We start from the raw sequence: 19,264 nt of genomic DNA on the forward strand, positions 1-19,264 counted from the left end.
GACAATACAGCAGGGCTTGCCTTGCTGCCAATGTATAAAACAAAGGAGTATGGGGAACAAAATGCATATAGTGAAGTGGATTTTCATGGGCCCATCCAGTATGTGTGTTCCAAGGCCTAATGGGGTGCATATGACTATGCAGCAGGGCTTGCCTTCCTGCTAATGTATAAAACAAAGGAGTATGGAGCACAAAATGCATATTGTGAAGTGGATTTTCCTAAGCGCATCCAGTATGTGGGTTCCAAGGCCTAATGGGGTGCATATGACTGACTATGCAGCAGGGCTCGCCTTCCTGCCAATGTATAAAACAAGGGAGTATGGAGCACAAAATGCATATTGTGAAGTGGATTTTCATGGGCCCCTACAGTATGTGGGTTCCAAGGCTTATTGGGGTGCATATGAATTGGTAACACGGCAGGTCTTGCATTCAATGGAACATTTTTTCAGGAGGTCCTCCTGGACATCTTATGACAGGGGTATTGTGGTGCGTCGTAATTCTTGGCAGCCCATCCACTCACAGCATAGGCTACAACAGCTTAGGAGACCCACTGTTTCATAATGGCCATTTAAGAAGATTAATGCCACCTTATGCACCAGTAAAAATAGTCTCTGTGACTTTAAGAGTCCCTCCTTCATAAATGAAACAAGATGGGTCTGCTTATGTGTCACACAGTGAATGCATTTGTAGTAGTTGAAAGCAATGTTAAAGTTGAGAAATGCTTCAAAAATGCTGCGTCTGAGCTAAGCCTAAGTGGGGGAGGAGATTTTCGGTCTGGGGTTAATTATTTGGCCTTACAGACAAGTCATTACCCTGCAAAGGATGTACCTTGACATATTTCCAAGCAAAATCCGTTTTGGTTTCGTTTTCATGTGTTTTTTTGTGGCACCGAGAAAAATGGCATGAATCTCGGAAAAAAAATCAAAGTCAATCACAGACCACATCTGGAAGCCTTCAACCCTCCTATCTACCAGCATTGCTTGGGTTGTGAGCACTTTTACTCTATTAATAGGTTACAGACAAATGTATTGACGTACCCGTAGCATTTACTTTGCAGGCAGGAGTGATGACATTCACTGTTTGAGGTCTTGGGACAACAATGTGCTTTTCTGAATGGCTTGGGGTGACGGGAACAGAGCTGTCAGAGTCAGATAATCCACCAGTGAAGTTGATATTTACAGGAAGCTGAAAGTCATAGGCTGCCACCTGCAGTAGAAAAATCCATAGTAATATACTGGCTGCTAATACATTCACAGATTCCGAGTCATTAATAGCAGGCAAATTGTGGGAAACTGCAAAGGAAACAAGCATAGGTAACCAATACTTCACTTAACAACATACATTAATTTGCCATTAATTGTCGCAGACACCATAAGGTCTTAGTGTGCTCGACAAATCTACCATTAATCACATTTAACCCGCAAGCTCTTGGAGAAAGCAAGACAATTATTATGTGATCAATACAGAGTACCTGGATTACTGATAATCAGGCTGACAATTGTATAAGTACAGAATCAGCAGAGATGAATTACTCCTGTATCTGCCCATCTGTGCATCGTGTTCACTCTCTGCTATCGTCTATGTCTCCGACACAACCAATGTTTTAATTGTTCAAGGGATTCATCAAATGAAAGTTTCCGCAGTAACAGACAACAAACCCTGCGTAGTCAGATCCTGCAGTCAAGGGCCCCTATTTATCAAACTGTGCTTTATATATACAGTATATATATACAGTTAAGTCCATATATATTTGGACAGAGACAACATTTTTCTACTTTTGGTTATAGACAGTACCACAATGAATTTTAAACAAAACAATTCAGATGCAGTTGAAGTTCAGACTTTTTAGCTTTCATTTGAGGGTAGCGACATTAAAATTGGATGAAGTGTTTAGGAGTTTCAGCTCCTTAACATGTGCCACCCTTTTTTTAAAGGGACCAAAAGTAATTGGACAATTGACTCCAAGGCTATTTCATGGACAGGTTTGGACAATCCCTTCATTATGTCATTCTCAATTAAGCAGATAAAAGGCCTGGAGTTGATTTGAGGTGTGTTGCTTGCATTTGGAAGGTTTTGCTGTAAAGTAAACATGCGGTCAAAGGAGCTCTCCATGCAGGTGAAACAAGCCATCCTTAAGCTGCAAAAACAGAAAAAAAAACCATCCGAGAAATTGCTACAATATTAGGAGTGGCACAATCTACAGCTTGGTACATCCTGAGAAAGAAAGAAAGCACTGGTGAACTCATCAATGCAAAAAGACCTGGGCGCCCACGGGAGACAACAGTGGTGGATGATCGCAGAATAATCTCCATGGTGAAGAGAAACCCCTTCACAACATCCAACCAAGTGAACAACACTCTCCAGGAGGTAGGCGTATCGATATCCAAATCTACCATAAAGAGAAGACTGCATGAAAGTAAATACAGAGGGTTCACTGCATGGTGCAAGCCACTCATAAGCATCAAGAATAAAAAGGCTAGAATGGACTTTGCTAAAAAAACATCTAAAAAAGCCAGCACAGTTCTGGAAGAACATTATTTGGACAGATGAAACCAAGATCAACCTCTACCAGAATGGTGGAAAGAGAAAAGTATGGTGAAGGCGTGGTACAGCTCATGATCCAAAGCATACCACATCATCTGTAAAACGCGGCGGAGGCAGTGTGATGGCTTGGGCATGCATGGCTGCCAGTGGCACTGGGTCACTTGTGTTTATTGATGATGTGACACAGGACAGAAGCAGCCGAATGAATTCTGAGGTATTCAGAGCCATACTGTGTGCTCAGATCCAGCCAAATGCAGCCAAACTGATTGGTCGTCGTTTCATACTACAGATAGACAATGACCCAAAACATAAAGCGAAAGCAACCCAGGAGTTTATTAAAGCAAAGAAGTTGAATATTCTTGAATGGCCAAGTCAGTCACCTGATCTCAACCCAATTGAGCATGCATTTCACTTGTTAAAGACTAAACTTCAGACAGAAAGGCCCACAAACAAACAGCAACTGAAAACCACCGCAGTGAAGGCCTGGCAGAGCATCAAAAAGGAGGAAACACAGCGTCTGGTGATGTCCATGAGTTCAAGACTTCAGGTAGTTATTGTCAACAAACGGTTTTCAACCAAGTGCTAGAAATGAACATTTTATTTAAAATGATTAAATCTGTCCAATTACTTTTGGTCCCTTTAAAAACAGGGTGGCACATGTTAAGGAGCTGAAACTCCTAAACCCTTCATCCAACTTTATTGTGGATACCCTCAAATGAAAGCTGAAAGTCTGAACTTCAACTGCATCTGAATTGTTTTGTTTAAAATTCATTGTGGTAATGTCTATAACCAAAATTAGAAAAATGTTGTCCCTGTCCAAATATATATGGACTTAACTGTATATATATATATATATATATATATATATATATATATATATATATATATATATATATATATATATATATATATACACACACACACACAATATATATATATATTGTATATATATTATTTTTATTATTATAATTTATTGTATTTTTTTATTTTAGCTACCTTGGAACAATAAATAAATCAGCACATTATTATAGTATATTTTATAATTCGCTTATATTATGATTTTAGTTTTGTCTCAGAGCCTCTTTTGGCCTACAATATCAAATGTTTAATTGTGTAAAAAGTGCATGTTGCAATGGGGTTCTGGTTAAATCGTCCACATATGCTTAAAGTGAACCTGACAGCGGATACATGTTGCCCAATCTGTGGGCAGCATATATCAGGAGCTGGCTGTAATAACTTGGCCAGGCATTTTTGACTGTAAATTGCTGTGGCGTTTCAGAGAAAAACATACTTTAGTGGCCACCGGGGACTGAGACCGTGCTGTAGACTAGTTGGGCAGGCGGGTCCCTGGGATAGGCAGAGACCTGTCAGTCACTGGTAGCAGGCGGGCAGAATCCATCAGGGACTCTTGTCAGGTGGGACTCTGTCTGACTTGTCTATTAGCACAGTCATGACTGCTGGCAGCTATTAAAGTATATTTTCCTCTGAAACATTTCAGAGTCAAACATACCTGGCTGTGATCATGCAGCCAGTGTCTGATACTGATACATGCTGCTTATGGATCAGGCAGCATACATTAGCTGTCAGCTGTCATTAGCTGTCATGTTAAAGGGTTAAATGTTCGTCATGATACAGACAGTGCCTGATACATGCTGCCCACAGATTGGGCAACATGTATCAGCTGTCAGTTTCTCTTTAAAGGGGTATTTCCATTTCAGACTTTTTGGGCCCATTCACAGGTTGTGACTTTCAACTCTAGGATCATAATATTTGAAGAAGGGGAAACACTAAACACAAAAAATACCTATACAAAAGTAAAATATTTAGAATTGAGAGTCCTCAGTGGTTGATACCTTTTAATGGCTAACTGAAAAGATGGTAACAAATTTCAAGCTTTCGAGACTACATACGTCTCTTCATCAGGCAAAGACTAAAAGAAATTCTGAAGAATCACATATTTATGCACAGCATAGCACAGAACTGTCATTATGGGAGAGTGATAAGTGATAAACAGTTGTGTCCATAAATATTGGAAAGTTCCTAAATTAGGAGTGAATGTTTTGTTGTCCTCTGATTGGGGTCTGGTTATGTGTTATGATGACCCCACATGGTCTGAAGTGCAAATTCCTTAATTGATGTAAAAAGACATAATGTCTTGAAAGCTTGCAATTTGTTACCATCTTTTCAGTTAGCCATTAAAAGGTATCAACCACTGAGGACTCTCAATTCTAAATATTTTTCTACTGGCTAACACGGTACCAAGATATTTATCTTAAAGAAATAATATAATAAATACACCGGCGCTCCGAATGATAGTGGGTATAGGAGTGGAGGGAAGCTGCTGGTGCCTAGACGGCTACTGCGCCAAGCCTGTCATATATATGCAGAGGAGTAAAACTAAAAGTTAGGCCACCGCGCTACCTATCTCCTAGATAATAAATATAATGAACTAAAAAGTACCCACAAAAGGGTAAAAATAAAGCACTTACTGAGTGGTTGAAGTGCCAGGACTTGGACTGCGGAAGCTTGATGGAGCGCTGAAGAGATGAAGACAGCCGCTCCTCCGTGAGTCCGAGGTGAGTTCGAGGTAAGGAGGTCTGGACGGCAGCGTGAAGCGACAGGCCCGAGGGGAGCGTCCTCCCTATTGGCGCCTGGCTGCCACGCGCGCGCCGAGAATGTAGACAAGCGGCGTCCTGGCCAGGGGCGCCGCTACACTGCGACGGGGAATAGGGGGGCGTGGTCTGGGTGACGTCACCCGGAGCTACAAGAAAATGGAGCAGAAGACGGGTGCTGAACAGGACCTCTATTGCCTACGCGTTTCGAAGGTCACCGGACCTTCTTCGTCAGGGCTGGAGGTCCCTGGCTGTCTGCTGCTCTATATAGGATATAAAGGTGCCGCCCACTATACAAAAGAAAAAATGAATGCATGTATGTGCATGAGAGTGTCGCTAGGCTACAGGAAGAGGCTGTAAACTTATAAGCCCATGGACCTGATGGCATACCTCAGAATAATAGGTGATCTATGTTACTATGTACTAATGTTAAAAAAAAATTATTTTATTTAATAAATACATTAAAAAATACATTAAGAAATCTATATTTGAAAGAGACAATTATTATAAAAATATATAAAAGAAGGAGGGGGGAATTTTTATATATAATTTGTTAAAAAAAAAAAAAAAAAAAAAAAAACAAGAATACTGATAAAAAGTCATACATAAATAGATAACTATTTGAAAGCATAAAGCTCCAATTCATGATTAAGACCCTTAGGGGCCAGGCTATCCAGCATAAAAATCCACCTTGATTCGGTGCGTGACATTAGTTTTATGTAGTCACCTCCCCTCCAGTTTTTTTGAACTACTTGGATGCCACAAAATATTAATCCCTTAGTGGATCTACCGTGGTATTCCCTGAAATGCCTGGAAAGGAGGTGGCCAATGAAGCCTTTTTCTATATTATTGAAATGTTCTTTCAAGCGGTCCCTCAGTTTACGTTTAGTGCGACCCACGTAAATTTTACCACAGGGGCATTTGATCAAGTAGATAACTCCTGACGACCAGCATGAAATTTGATCTTTAATAGTAAATTCCTGAGTGGCGTTAGAGTTAAAAAATTTAAGCTGTTTTATTTTTTTTTTAATTTGTACGCACACAACAGGAACAAGTGCCGCAAGGTATAAAGCCTGGATTTTTTGAGGATATACTTTTGGCAGGACCCTTGTTGGTAGTTGGAGCTATAATGTTACCTATTGTTTGTGATTTTCTAAAAACAAATTTGGGACGTTTTGGTAGCAGTTCCCCTATTACTTTGTCCGTCTGGAGGATTGACCAGTGTTTATGGATGATTTTAGTAAACTGTTTGTATCCATGATGGAACTGCGTAATAATAGGTAACTGATGAATGTGTAGGGATATCAGTTGGAGTAAATTTATCCCTAGTTGTTCTCTGTACTAGGGTATCCCTCGATGTTTCATAGACCTCCTGTTTAGCCACATCTAGCAGGTCTTTGGGGTATCCTTTTTCCAGAAATTTCTTGGTAAGTTGTTCTGCTTCTGTTATATAGTCTCGTTTTTTAGTGCAATTACGTCTTACCCGGGTAAATTGGCTTTTGGGGATATTAATCAACCAAATCGGTAGATGACAGCTATTAATGTCAATAAATCCATTAGAGTCTACTGGTTTATGGTGGCATTAAGTTAATATCCGATTATTTTCAATAAAGATATTTAGGTCTAAAAAATTTATTTCCGATTTGCTGGTAGTGGCCGTAAATTCCAACCCAAAGTCATTAGAATTAAGATTGGCAATAAATACATCTAATTCTCTTTGGGGGCCATTCCAGATGAATAGTATATCATCGATAAAACGCCTCCACATAATCAAGCCAGTATTGGGGCTTTTTGTGAGCGAAATATGTAGCTCCTCCCACTTGGCTACATAGATGTTTGCGTAGCTGGGAGCGAAACAAGTGCCCATAGCCGTGCCCCGTGTTTGGAGGTAAAATTGGCCATCATGGGTGAAATAATTAGGTTCCAAAATAAATAAAATACTTTCCACAATGAACTGGATCTGTGGTTTTTTGTGGGTGGCCAGTTTATTAAGGTAGTGTTCTGCCGCTTCACATCCTTTTGAATGGTCTATAACTGTATACAGTGATTTTATGTCTAATGTCCCCATTGTGAAGCTACTTTCCCATTCGATTTTTTCATATATTTGGAGCACTTGACTAGTATCTTTAAGATATGCGGGGATAATAGGCATGCATTTTTGGAGGTGTGTGTCTATATAGCGTGACAGATTAGCTGTCAGGCAATTGATCCCCGAAATAATAGGCCTCCCAGGTGGGCGCATTGCATCTTTATGGACTTTAGGGAGGTAGTAGAACACTGCCACACTGGGGGTTTTGTTCATGATGAATAAAGATTCTTTTTTATTTACAATACCTGAAGATTTACCTCGTGATATTAAAATATTCAAATTTTTGGTATAACGTTCAGTAGGGTCACTGTTTAATTTCCTATAGGTAGTTTCATCATTCAGGAGTCTATCAGATTCCTCCTGATATGTGGTTTTGTTGAGGATAACAATCCCACCCCCTTTATCCGCTGGACGTATAATAATATCATGGTTTACTTGAAGGTCCAGTAGTGCCTTTCGTTCAGAGTTATTTAGATTTTGGGATATATATTTGGGATTCTTTCTCCTCATTTTCCTAATATCCTGTGTGACCGCAGCTTCAAAAGACCGAAAGGCATTTGAGTATTCTTGTACGGGATGAAATGTAGAGGGATTAGATAGCGAAGTCTGTATGTATTCATGAGAAACAGGATTAGGGACTTGTGGTGCTTTTTTAAGGAAATATTTCTTAATGGCCAAATTGCGTAAAAACTGCTTCATACTGATGAATAGGTTAAAAGGTTTTGCTATTGTGGTTGGTGCGAATTTCAGTCCCTTTTGTAGGAGGGACTTTGCATTATCCGAAAGTACATGCGAACTCAGGTTAAATATTTTTTGGGTGGAGGGGAGGGAATTTTTTATTTTCTTTTTGGAGAGTTTCCCCCCCTCCTACCTCTTTTGGTTTTAGAGTATGTGACCGAAAAAAATCCCGAGTGATTTTAGTCTGTGTTTTAAATCCTCTCCCTCTGTTTGATATAAGGCTGGAGATTTTTTTGCTATTATTTTTAGTTTTATTATTATTATTAGTAAACCCTTCTGGTCTTTTAGGGGGAATTTTTTGTTGTCGTTTTTGAGTAATGGGGGTATTAGTGCCATATTTTACTTCCATCAATCTTTTATTTTTATCTGAATAGCCATTATGGGTTCCTAGATTAGGTGCCGTACTTGCGCTCTGGCTCAATCCAGGTAATTCATTGCTCCTAAAGATGTCACCCGTATCATCAATTAGAGATAGTGGGGCATAATAGTTGGAGGTGGAAGCAATAGGAGACTCTTGTAGTTCTAATGGTGGCCCTGAATGTTCGTGGGTACTAAAATCAAATGATACGTTGGCTGCTTCTGAATTAACAGACGGTCTAATATTAACCTGATTCCTATTACCAATGGAAACAGGTGTATACTGGGTGGAATTTGTGTTAGTATAAGTTGAAAAAATTTCCGAACGATCTAGCGTATTGTGTGTTGGAGTTTCATTGTATTCATCTAGGACTACAAGGTCCATAGAAGCTTGATGTATACTACCAGAAGGCGAATGTGTTTCTCGGCAGTACGCCATGTTATCAGAGAGTGCATTAGGCACCCTATCTCTGTGAAATTTCCTCACTTTTTTGGCTATGATTTCTTTCTCTTTTTCTTTTAATCTGATCAGTATGCTATCAGTGAGAGTTTGGAAGTCAGCCAAATTTTCATATTCATCGAGCTGTTCAAAAAGCGCAATAATTTGTTGGCTCGTATGATTCAATTTTATCCTCCGTTTGTCTATGATAAATTGCAAAGTTTGCTTTGAAAAATTATTGAACATATCATCCCAGTCTTGCTGTATTTGGGGGTCCCCGAAGTCCCCTGCTAGGGATTTATAAATCACTAATCCCTTCGGAATAATATTAGTCTGTACATATTTCTCAAGTGTGGCCACCTCCCATATGTCCCTCATTTCCGTAATTAAAAGTTTCTCTAATGTTTTCAATAATTGCCTTGCTTGTTCATCCATAGGGGGAGGGGAAATGTTAAAAGAAAATTGTTTGTTAACAAGGGTTAAACTATAATCCCTATCATGTCTCAATGCCCTAATCGCCATTGAAGCTGCCTAGGTGTATGTGCACAGAAAAAGCTAAAAGAAATAATATAATAAATACACCGGCGCTCCGAATGATAGTGGGTATAGGAGTGGAGGGAAGCTGCTGGTGCCTAGACGGCTACTGCGCCAAGCCTGTCATATATATGCAGAGGAGTAAAACTAAAAGTTAGGCCACCGCGCTACCTATCTCCTAGATAATAAATATAATGACCTAAAAAGTACCCACAAAAGGGTTAAAATAAAGCACTTACTGAGTGGTTGAAGTGCCAGGACTTGGACTGCGGAAGCTTGATGGAGCGCTGAAGAGATGAAGACAGCCGCTCCTCCGTGAGTCCGAGGTGAGTTCGAGGTAAGGAGGTCCAGACGGCAGCGTGAAGCGACAGGCCCGAGGGGAGCGTCCTCCCTATTGGCGCCTGGCTGCCACGCGCGCGCCGAGAATGTAGACAAGCGGCGTCCTGGCCAGGGGCGCCGCTACACTGCGTCGGGGAATAGGGGGGCGTGGTCTGGGTGACGTCACCCGGAGCTACAAGAAAATGGAGCAGAAGACGGGTGCTGAACAGGACCTCTATTGCCTACGCGTTTCGAAGGTCACTGGACCTTCTTCGTCAGGGCTAGAGGTCCCTGGCTGCCTGCTGCTCTATATAGGATATAAAGGCGCCGCCCACTATACAAAAGAAAAAATGAATGCATGTATGTGCATGAGAGTGTCGCTAGGGTACAGGAAGAGGCTGTAAATTCCAACCCAAAGTCATTAGAATTGAGATTGGCAATAAATACATCTAATTCTCTTTGGGGGCCATTCCAGATGAATAGTATATCATCGATAAAACGCCTCCACATAATCAAGCCAGTATTGGGGCTTTTTGTGAGCGAAATATGTAGCTCCTCCCACTTGGCTACATAGATGTTTGCGTAGCTGGGAGCGAAACAAGTGCCCATAGCCGTGCCCCGTGTTTGGAGGTAAAATTGGTCATCATGGGTGAAATAATTATGTTCCAAAATAAATAAAATACTTTCCACAATGAACTGGATCTGTTATAAATTATATATAAAAATCCCCCCCTCCTTCTTTTATATATTTTTATAATAATTGTATCTTTCAAATATAGATTTCTTAATGTATTTTTTAATGTATTTATTAAATAAAATAATTTTTTTTTAACATTAGTACATAGTAACATAGATCACCTATTATTCTGAGGTATGCCATCAGGTCCATGGGCTTATAAGTTTACAGCCTCTTCCTGTAGCCTAGCGACACTCTCATACATACATGCATTCATTTTTTCTTTTGTATAGTGGGCGGCGCCTTTATATCCTATATAGAGCAGCAGACAGCCAGGGACCTCTAGCCCTGACGAAGAAGGTCCGGTGACCTTCGAAACGCGTAGGCAATAGAGGTCCTGTTCAGCACCCGTCTTCTGCTCCATTTTCTTGTAGCTCCGGGTGACGTCACCCAGACCACGCCCCCCTATTCCCCATCGCAGTGTAGCGGCGCCCCTGGCCAGGACGCCGCTTGTCTACATTCTTGGCGCGCGCGTGGCAGCCAGGCGCCAATAGGGAGGACGCTCCCCTCGGGCCTGTCGCTTCACGCTGCCGTCCGGACCTCCTTACCTCGAACTCACCTCGGACTCACGGAGGAGCGGCTGTCTTCATCTCTTCAGCGCTCCATCAAGCTTCCGCAGTCCAAGTCCTGGCACTTCAACCACTCAGTAAGTGCTTTATTTTAACCCTTTTGTGGGTACTTTTTAGTTCATTATATTTATTATCTAGGAGATAGGTAGCGCGGTGGCCTAACTTTTAGTTTTACTCCTCAAGATATTTATCTTTCCTGTATACAAAAGTAAAAAATGCAAAAATTGCAAAATCTAACAATCTTTATTGAAATAATTGGCTAAAAAACATAAAATTACATAGGACATGATTAAAAACATGATTAAAAACAAGGGCTAGACAACTAGGAGGATAATGAGTATGATTAAATTGTAGATATGAATGGTAGCTCTAAAAACTGAATGGTATAGAAGCTTAGAGAGTAGGCTACACAAAACGTGTATGCTGGGGTGCATTGCTCGGCAAAAGAAAGACTCCCAACATTATGCAGGGTCAGTATTGTTCAATTCTCTATACCTGAGGTATCTGTTATAAATGGGTGTTTGTACTTATAGTGCAAAGCCAGGACTATTTACTGTTATGGCTAGCGGAACGCATCAAATTATAAGAGAGATGGTATAAGGTGCATTCACAGCCCGGGGGCCAAGGTGCAGAGATGGAACCTGCTGCTGAGTAATGACGGACTACATGGTGGTACAATGTGGATACACACACGGGTTATCTTCACCCTGTGTGAAGGAAGCAAACCCTGTTGTGTCACAGGGCCGCGGTACCGCACCAAGAGCGCAAAAAAAAGCAGTCTCAGGACTCTATCCCAAGACTAAATGAACTGAATGAACCTCATAAAGCGCTGCACCGCTTTAAGAGAATGGGGTTCCTGCCAGTCCATCACAGCCAGTAGTTTGGCAGGTTCCATAGCCAAACCCTGGGCGGAGATGATATAGCCCAGGAAAGGTAAGGACTCCTGCTCAAACACACATTTCTCCAATTTTGCGTAGAGGGAGTTTGCCCGTAAGAGGTCGAAGACTCTGCAAACATCTCTCCGGTGGGAGTCAATATCTGGAGAGTAGATGAGAATATCATCCAGATAGACTACGACCGAGGTGTTTAGCATATCCCGGAAGATGTCGTTCATAAAGTCTTGGAAAATGGCTGGGGCATTACAGAGCCCGAAGGGCATCACCAGATATTCATAGTGCCCATCCCTGGTGTTAAAAGCCATCTTCCATTTGTCCCCCTCACGGATGCGAATCAGGTTATAAGCACCCTGCAGATCTAGTTTAGAAAATACCCTTGCTCCCCGAAGCCTATCAAAGAGCTCAGATATCAGGGGCATGGGATACTTGTTCTTAACGGTGATGGCATTAAGACCCCTGTAATCTATGCATGGATGTAGTTCCCCATTCTTCTTCTGCACGAAGAAGAACCTAGCCCCTGCAGGTGACACTGACTTCCTAATGAATGCTCTTGAAAGATTTTCCTGGATATACTGTGACATGGCCTCCATCTCCGGGAGAGATAACGGATAGACTCGACCCCGGGGAGGCTCAGCACCAGGCAAGAGGTCAAAAGGACAGTCATAGGGGCGGTGAGGCGGAAGGGTCTCCACAGCCCTTTTGGAGAACACGTCAGCATAGAGCCAATATTGCTTGGGGAGAGAGGATAGATTTGCGGGTACCTCAGTAGTAGCAACCTGAACACATTCCCTCTGACATCTACCCCCACAAGATTCACCCCATCCCAAAATTCTGCCTGTGGACCACTCAATATGAGGAGAGTGGTACCGTAGCCAAGGTATCCCTAACATGACCTCATCAATTCCATCAGGAATGACGAGCAGAGATATCATTTCCTGATGAGATGGCGACATGGACAGAGAAAAAGGGATGGTCTGGTGTGTTATCTGTGAGGGCAGTGTCGACCCATTTACCACTCGTATGGTTACTGGTTGAGCCAACATTACCATGGGAATTGCGTGATGTTGGGCGAAGGCAGAAGGCATAAAATTGCCCTCCGCCCCAGAATCAATGCAGAGCTCCACTGATTGGGTAAATGAGCCAATAGTAATTGTCCCCTTAAAGGACAATTTGGAGGCAAACGTCGCCGTGTCTAGTGTACCTCCACCTACTACCACTAGACGCTGACGTTTCCTCGACCACTGGGAACATTGGGTGGCAAGATGTCCTGACTGCTGGCAAACATGGCAAACCTGGAGTGCACGAGCTTTCTGGGACTTAGATCCCACTCGTGACACTTCCATGGCCTCATGTGACTCAGGGGCCTGGACTGGAAATTCCAAAGGTTTGGCGAAGGTAGGAGCCAGCCGAAACCTCTGCCTACACTGGGCTCGCTCTAACCTCCGCTCGTGAAAACGGAGGTCAGTACGAGTGGACACTGCTATTAACTCCTCCAGTGTGGCGGGAATCTCCCTAGTGGCCAGAGCGTCCTTCACGTGGTCAGCCAGCCCCCTCCAAAATATCGGAATAAGGGCTTTATCCGACTACTCCAGCTCAGATGCTAGGGTGCGAAAGTGGACGGCAAAATGGCTGACCAAGGACGAGCCCTGAGTCAATGCCAACAGTTGGAGCGCAGTATCATGGGTAACACGAGGTCCTAAAAAGACCTGTTTCAAAGTGCTCAGGAACAACGAAGCACTCTGCACCACATGATCACCACGCTCCCACAGCGGTGTAGCCCACTTGAACGCCCTGTCCGACAGGAGAGACACAATAAATCCCACCTTAGCCTGCTCTGTGGGGAAATGAGCGGCCAGAAGCTTGAGATGTATAGAGCACTGACTCACGAAACCCCTACAAGACTTACTATCACCAGAAAATTTTTCTGGCAGCGGGCGGTGACAGAGTCGGAACAGGGGTGGCAGTGGACAAGGTTGCTGCAGCCACGCTAGCAGCCTGTATAGCAACTGCAGTTACATCCACAGCTGAGGTTGTGCGCTCATGATCTGCCAACCTATCCTCCAGCTGCTGGATATACAGCAAGGATTGCTGTTTGTCCATCATTACTAGCCAGACCCTGGCGCTAGTGTACTGTTTGGGCTAGCGGAACACACCAAATTATAAGAGAGATGGTATAAGGATCATTCGCAGCCCGGGGTCCACCGTGCAGAGATGGAACCTGCTGCTGAGTAATGACGGACTATATGGCAGTACAATGTGGATACACACACAGGTTAACTTCACCCTGGGTGAAGGAAGCAAACCCTGTTGTGTCACAGGGCCGAGGTACCGCACCAAGAGCGGAAGCAAGGAATCTCAGGACTCTATCCCAAGACACAGGATTAGAGTACGTTCAGACCACTTGCGCTCGACACCGCAACTGGGGTGTCAGAGTAACTGAAAATATAATTTAAATCCACAAGAGTGCATGCTGTGCCGCTTTTGCTGATGCCACTAACCACCCAGACTTGGGATAGGAAAGCGCTCTAATAGCGCACGGCGCCACACTGGCGGTCACAGCAATTGACGCTGTATCGTGTGTTTAGTACTTATGGCTCTGTCGGGCGATAGCAAACATCCACCTTACATGAGCAGTCATACACAAGGGAGGGGATGATTAATGAGCGACTTTCACACATCAACACACACACGATTTCAAGTATATACTAGCGCATGGGCGTGCGGTCATGCAAACCTTTTATAGCTGCAGCAAGTACAGGACCTTCCCAGAAGGACCAATGGGAGGCTGCCACAGAAGTTGAGCACCTTCAGGACCTTCCTAGAGGACCAATGGGATTTGCTGCAGTATCTAAGAATGTGACCCTTGATCTCCAACGAGAGATCTTGCCCTGGGCATGCTCAGTATGTGAAAAGCAGGACTTAGTCCCAGAAAGACCTGCTCGCTGCTGAACATTGCTGGCTACAAGGAAAGAGCCTGAAAGGGCAGTAGTAACCAGTCATCCAGTATCAGCCTGAGCTAGACGCTGGGACCGACGTCTCCGCTGAGCAGACTCCACTGCGGCTGGAGAAGAATGGGAGACTGCAGCAGAGATGTTTCAAGATTCCCCCTGTGCCGAACTCGACACCTAACATTTGGTTCTGAATCATCAAGACTAGATTTTCTCACTTGTGTTAACAAGGGGGAGAGGTGGAGTCAGACGCTACTGATTCATGAAGAGATGCATGCCACTTCATTAATCAGGAGTGGCTGATGAGTGGCACTAATCTCTGAAAAAATGGCCAATAATTTAGGAACTGGAGTAAGATTTCTAGAATAGGGAATGCCAAAGCTCTACATGCATTAGACTAGCTGTGGCATCACGCCCTGCACCGAGTCATGCCCTGTCCATTTTGATGTAGCTGGGAGAAACTGGAGTCAAAAAGGCAAAAGTCGCAATTTTTTTGTGCAAATGCAAGTTGCGCCATAATTTTGTGATTTTTCAAAGCAATTTACACCAGAATTCTGGCAAAATTGCTTTGATGAATAGGGCCGTTATTTTGTGTATGCTATACTATTAGCTTAGCTCTATTCACTTTACTTATAAATACATATCGTACAATTGTATAAATGTATTTCTTTGGGCAATAAAGGAAATTATATTATTTGGATTTAAATCATATTTTATTTTACCTTGTATCTCTCTGACCTTCATTATTATTCAGCTTTCACATCTACCTTTCATATTTTCTCTGTAATCATGAAATACTCAATATTCTCCTTATTGCCCAGCCATTGGTTTTAATCACATTTCTAATCATGTACTGAGCCATTTTATGATATTTTAGCCAATTACATCAATAAGGATTGTTATGTTTTGCAATTAGTTTACATTTTAATTTTTATATCAGAGCATTTTTTGTGCTCTTATATATTTCGTATATCCTTTCATTTTTTCCTATTTTTTTTATACTAATCTGCTAAAAGGGTTGCTTACTTTAGAAAATTGTTACTATATACATTATTAAAGAATTTTATGGTAATAAAGGAAGGTCTTTGGTTCAAAATTCTTATCTTAGCTTAGTTTGATTACTGTAAGTGATGTCTGTAATTTGTATGTAACCCCTTCTCATGTACAGCACCATGGAATCAATGGTGCTATATAAATAATAATAATAATAATAATAATAATAATAATAATATTAATCAGGGTGTAGAACCACTACATACAGTGTGACTTACAGGGTTTGTACGCTACTTACAGGGTTTGTAAGCTATCCTTGACCCTTGGGATGGTGGATAAATTCATTTTCTTTGGGGGTAATATTACTGGGACTACCACTGATTGTGAAAATGGGGTCTCTGATGTTCCTCATCCGAACAAAGAGGAGTTCAAGCACATGCACTTGTACTTTATTCTTTGACTATGAGACTGCAAAGTTCTCTTCTTAGGATCAGTGACTGTCCAAGAGGTCGATCCTTTAAGGATCATTGAGTTATTCCCTAGAGAATAACTTAGAATCTTGGCACAAACCCTTTAAGAATTTTTAGGTCCACACCTAAACACCGTATGTCATCACAATATAATATAGCAGATCACTAAATAACTACAGTAATTATCATTCTGCAATATATGATCGTGATATCCACTTCTCAAAAGGTTTATCACAAAAAGTTTGTAAAAAAAAATGTCGGAGCAGTTTGGTACATTTTAAGTCCTGGCATTTTCGCCATTTCTTTGTGCCTTTATTCCATTTTCTTGATTAGTGTACATTTTCCTCCTCTTTTTTTCCACTAACATTAAAGATGTGGAGATCAACAATTAATTGGTTCCTTCATTTGAAGGTCCCCATTGTCCCATGGTCTCACAATCTAACATTTTTTTAAACGGTTCTGAAAATAATTTTTGAGAGTTTTAAATGCAGGAGGAGAATACAGCACTATACTACGTGAGTATGAAGTACTATCCATAATTCTCTTCTATTAATGCTCAGCCCAGGATAATGCACCTGCTCATATTGCGGCTTCCTGTGACTGCTGATGTATCTGCTATATGGGACATGCCTCATAAATCCTTATCATTTTTTGAAAGACATATTATATAATTGTCTATCATCCTGAAATCTGCATTCAGGCTGAGATCATACTGCCTGATTCATTTTATTTAGTAAGAAAATGAACCTCATTTTGAGTCTGTCTATGTGATTGACTGCTCGGTCTTCAGACTGTGATTCTTATATATTAAGAGGTGTCTGGGATCTTTAATCAATATCTTTGTACATGTCTTATATGCTAGGCAACAGATTTTTGGATGCAATTTCAGGCTATACCTACACCTGCTTCTATGATTATATGTTTCAGTCTATTGTTCTTCCAGTCTCGGAAGATTACACATCTTTCTTTTCTAAAAATGCTACTTTGAGACTAGTCTAGAAAAGGAAGACAGTTTGGCTCTCACAGGATGCGGTAAATGTACAAAATTATCCCTCCGGAAAAAAAAGTTAAAACTAGAATGAACCACGAAACCTGTAGGCTAACTTTCTGGGTCCATTCATTCTTATTGGTATTTTGACCAACTGGCCTTCAGTGTCAGTGACTGGAATTCACAGTGTCACAGAGGTTCCTTGTCAGCCATACTAGCAAAATATGACTTATTTTATTGCCATCTAGTCACCCAGGAAAAAACTTTCAGTAGTGATGAGTGACTATGCTCAGATAAGGTGTTATCCGAACATACTAGGTCCATGCGGCTGCATATCATTGGCTGTTAGACCGCTGCAACACATGCAGGGATTGCCTAACAAACAGCAATCCCTGCTGTCGACCAGCCGCGAGACATGCAGCCGTAGCGACTCGGACATCATTTTCGAGCACACCGAAGACACTCTGTTAGCACAAGAGTATGGTCGGATAACACATTATCCCAGCACGTTCGCTCATCGCTTAACCCCTTAGCGACCGCCGATACGCCTTTTAACGGCGGCCGCTAAGGGTACTTAAACCACAGCGCCGTTAATTAATGGCGCTGTGGAAAAAGTCAATAGCGCCCCCCAGAGGCCGATTTTCTCCGGGGTCTCGGCTGCCGAGGGTAGCCGAGACCCCAGAGAACATGATTCGGGGTTTTTTTAACCCACCCCGCATTTGCGATCGCCGGTAATTAACCGTTTACCGGCGATCACAAAAAAAAAACAAAAAAAAACAAAAACGCGATCTCTTTTTAATTTCTCTGTCCTCCGATGTGATCGCACATCGGAGGACAGAGAAAAGGGGTCCCAGGTGGCCCCCCAATACTCACCTAGCTCCCCCGATGCTCCTCGTGTCTCCCGGTGGGCGCCGCCATCTTCAAAATGGCGGGCGCATGCGCAGTGCGCCCGTCGGCCGGCACCGGGAGAATCTTTGGGGTCTCGGCTGCCGGGGGTAGCCGAGACCCCAAAGAGCATGATCGGGGTCGGTATTACCGACCCCTGTTTTGCGATCGCCGGTAATTAACTGTTTACCGGCGACCGCAAAAAAAAAAAAAAAGTAAAGTGTAATTCTCTGTCCTCTGATGTGATCGCACATCAGAGGACAGAGAAATAGGGGGATTCGGGGACCCTAGCATACTCACCTAGGTCCCTGAATCCTCTTGCTGCTCCTCCTGGCCGCCGGCAGAAGAACATGGCGGACGCATGCCCAGTGCGCCCGCCATCTGTCTCCATCTGCCGGCCGGCAGGAGAACAGCAGTTGGGGCTAAAATTAGGGTTAGGGGTAGGGGTAGGGTTAGGGGTAGGGTTAGGGTTAGGATTAGGGTTAGGGGTAGGGGTAGGGTTAGGGGTAGGGTTAGGGGTAGGGCTAGGGTTAGGGGTAGGGTTAGGGCTAGGGTTGGGGCTAAATTTAGGGTTAGGGTTGGGGCTAAATTTAGGGTTAGGGTTGGGGCTAAATTTAGGGTTAGGCTTCTTTCACACTTACGTCGGTATGGGGCCGTCGCAATGCGTTGGCCCGACATACCGACGCACGTTGTGAAAATTGTGCACAACGTGGGCAGCAGCTGTAGTTTTTCAACGCATCCGCTGCCCAATCTATGTCCTGGGGAGGAGGGGGCGGAGTTACGGCCACGCATGCGTGGTCAGAAATGGCGGATGCGACGTACAAATAAACGTTTAATTGAACGTTTTTTTGTGCCGACGCTCCGCCAAAACACAACTGATCCAGTGCACGACGGACGCGACGTGTGGCCATCCGTCACGATTCGTCGGCAATACAAGTCTATGGGCAAAAAACGCATCCTGCGGGCACATTTGCAGGATCCGTTTCTTGTCCAAAACGACGGATTGCGACGGAATGCCAAACGACGCAAGTGTGAAAGTAGCCTTAGGGCTAGGGTTAGGGTTGGGGCTAAAGTTAGGGCTAGGGTTGGGGCTAAAGTTAGGGTTAGAGCTGGGATTAGGGTTAGGGTTTGGATTAGGGTTGGTATTAGG

General features: G+C 42.9%; 1 protein-coding gene across 1 annotated transcript in view; it reads right to left on the reverse strand.

Annotated features, from left to right (window-relative positions):
• Nucleotides 1-19,264, reverse strand: part of CFAP47 (cilia and flagella associated protein 47) — an 874,184-nt gene that overhangs the window by 712,343 nt on the left and 142,577 nt on the right. The window contains exon 23 of the mRNA XM_069757658.1: nucleotides 1,036-1,204. Coding sequence (XP_069613759.1) covers nucleotides 1,036-1,204 — 169 coding nt within the window. The remainder of the gene's footprint in view (nucleotides 1-1,035; nucleotides 1,205-19,264) is intronic.

Source organism: Ranitomeya imitator, chromosome 3 (assembly GCF_032444005.1).
Source record: "Ranitomeya imitator isolate aRanImi1 chromosome 3, aRanImi1.pri, whole genome shotgun sequence".
NCBI classification, from domain to species: Eukaryota; Metazoa; Chordata; class Amphibia; order Anura; family Dendrobatidae; genus Ranitomeya; species Ranitomeya imitator.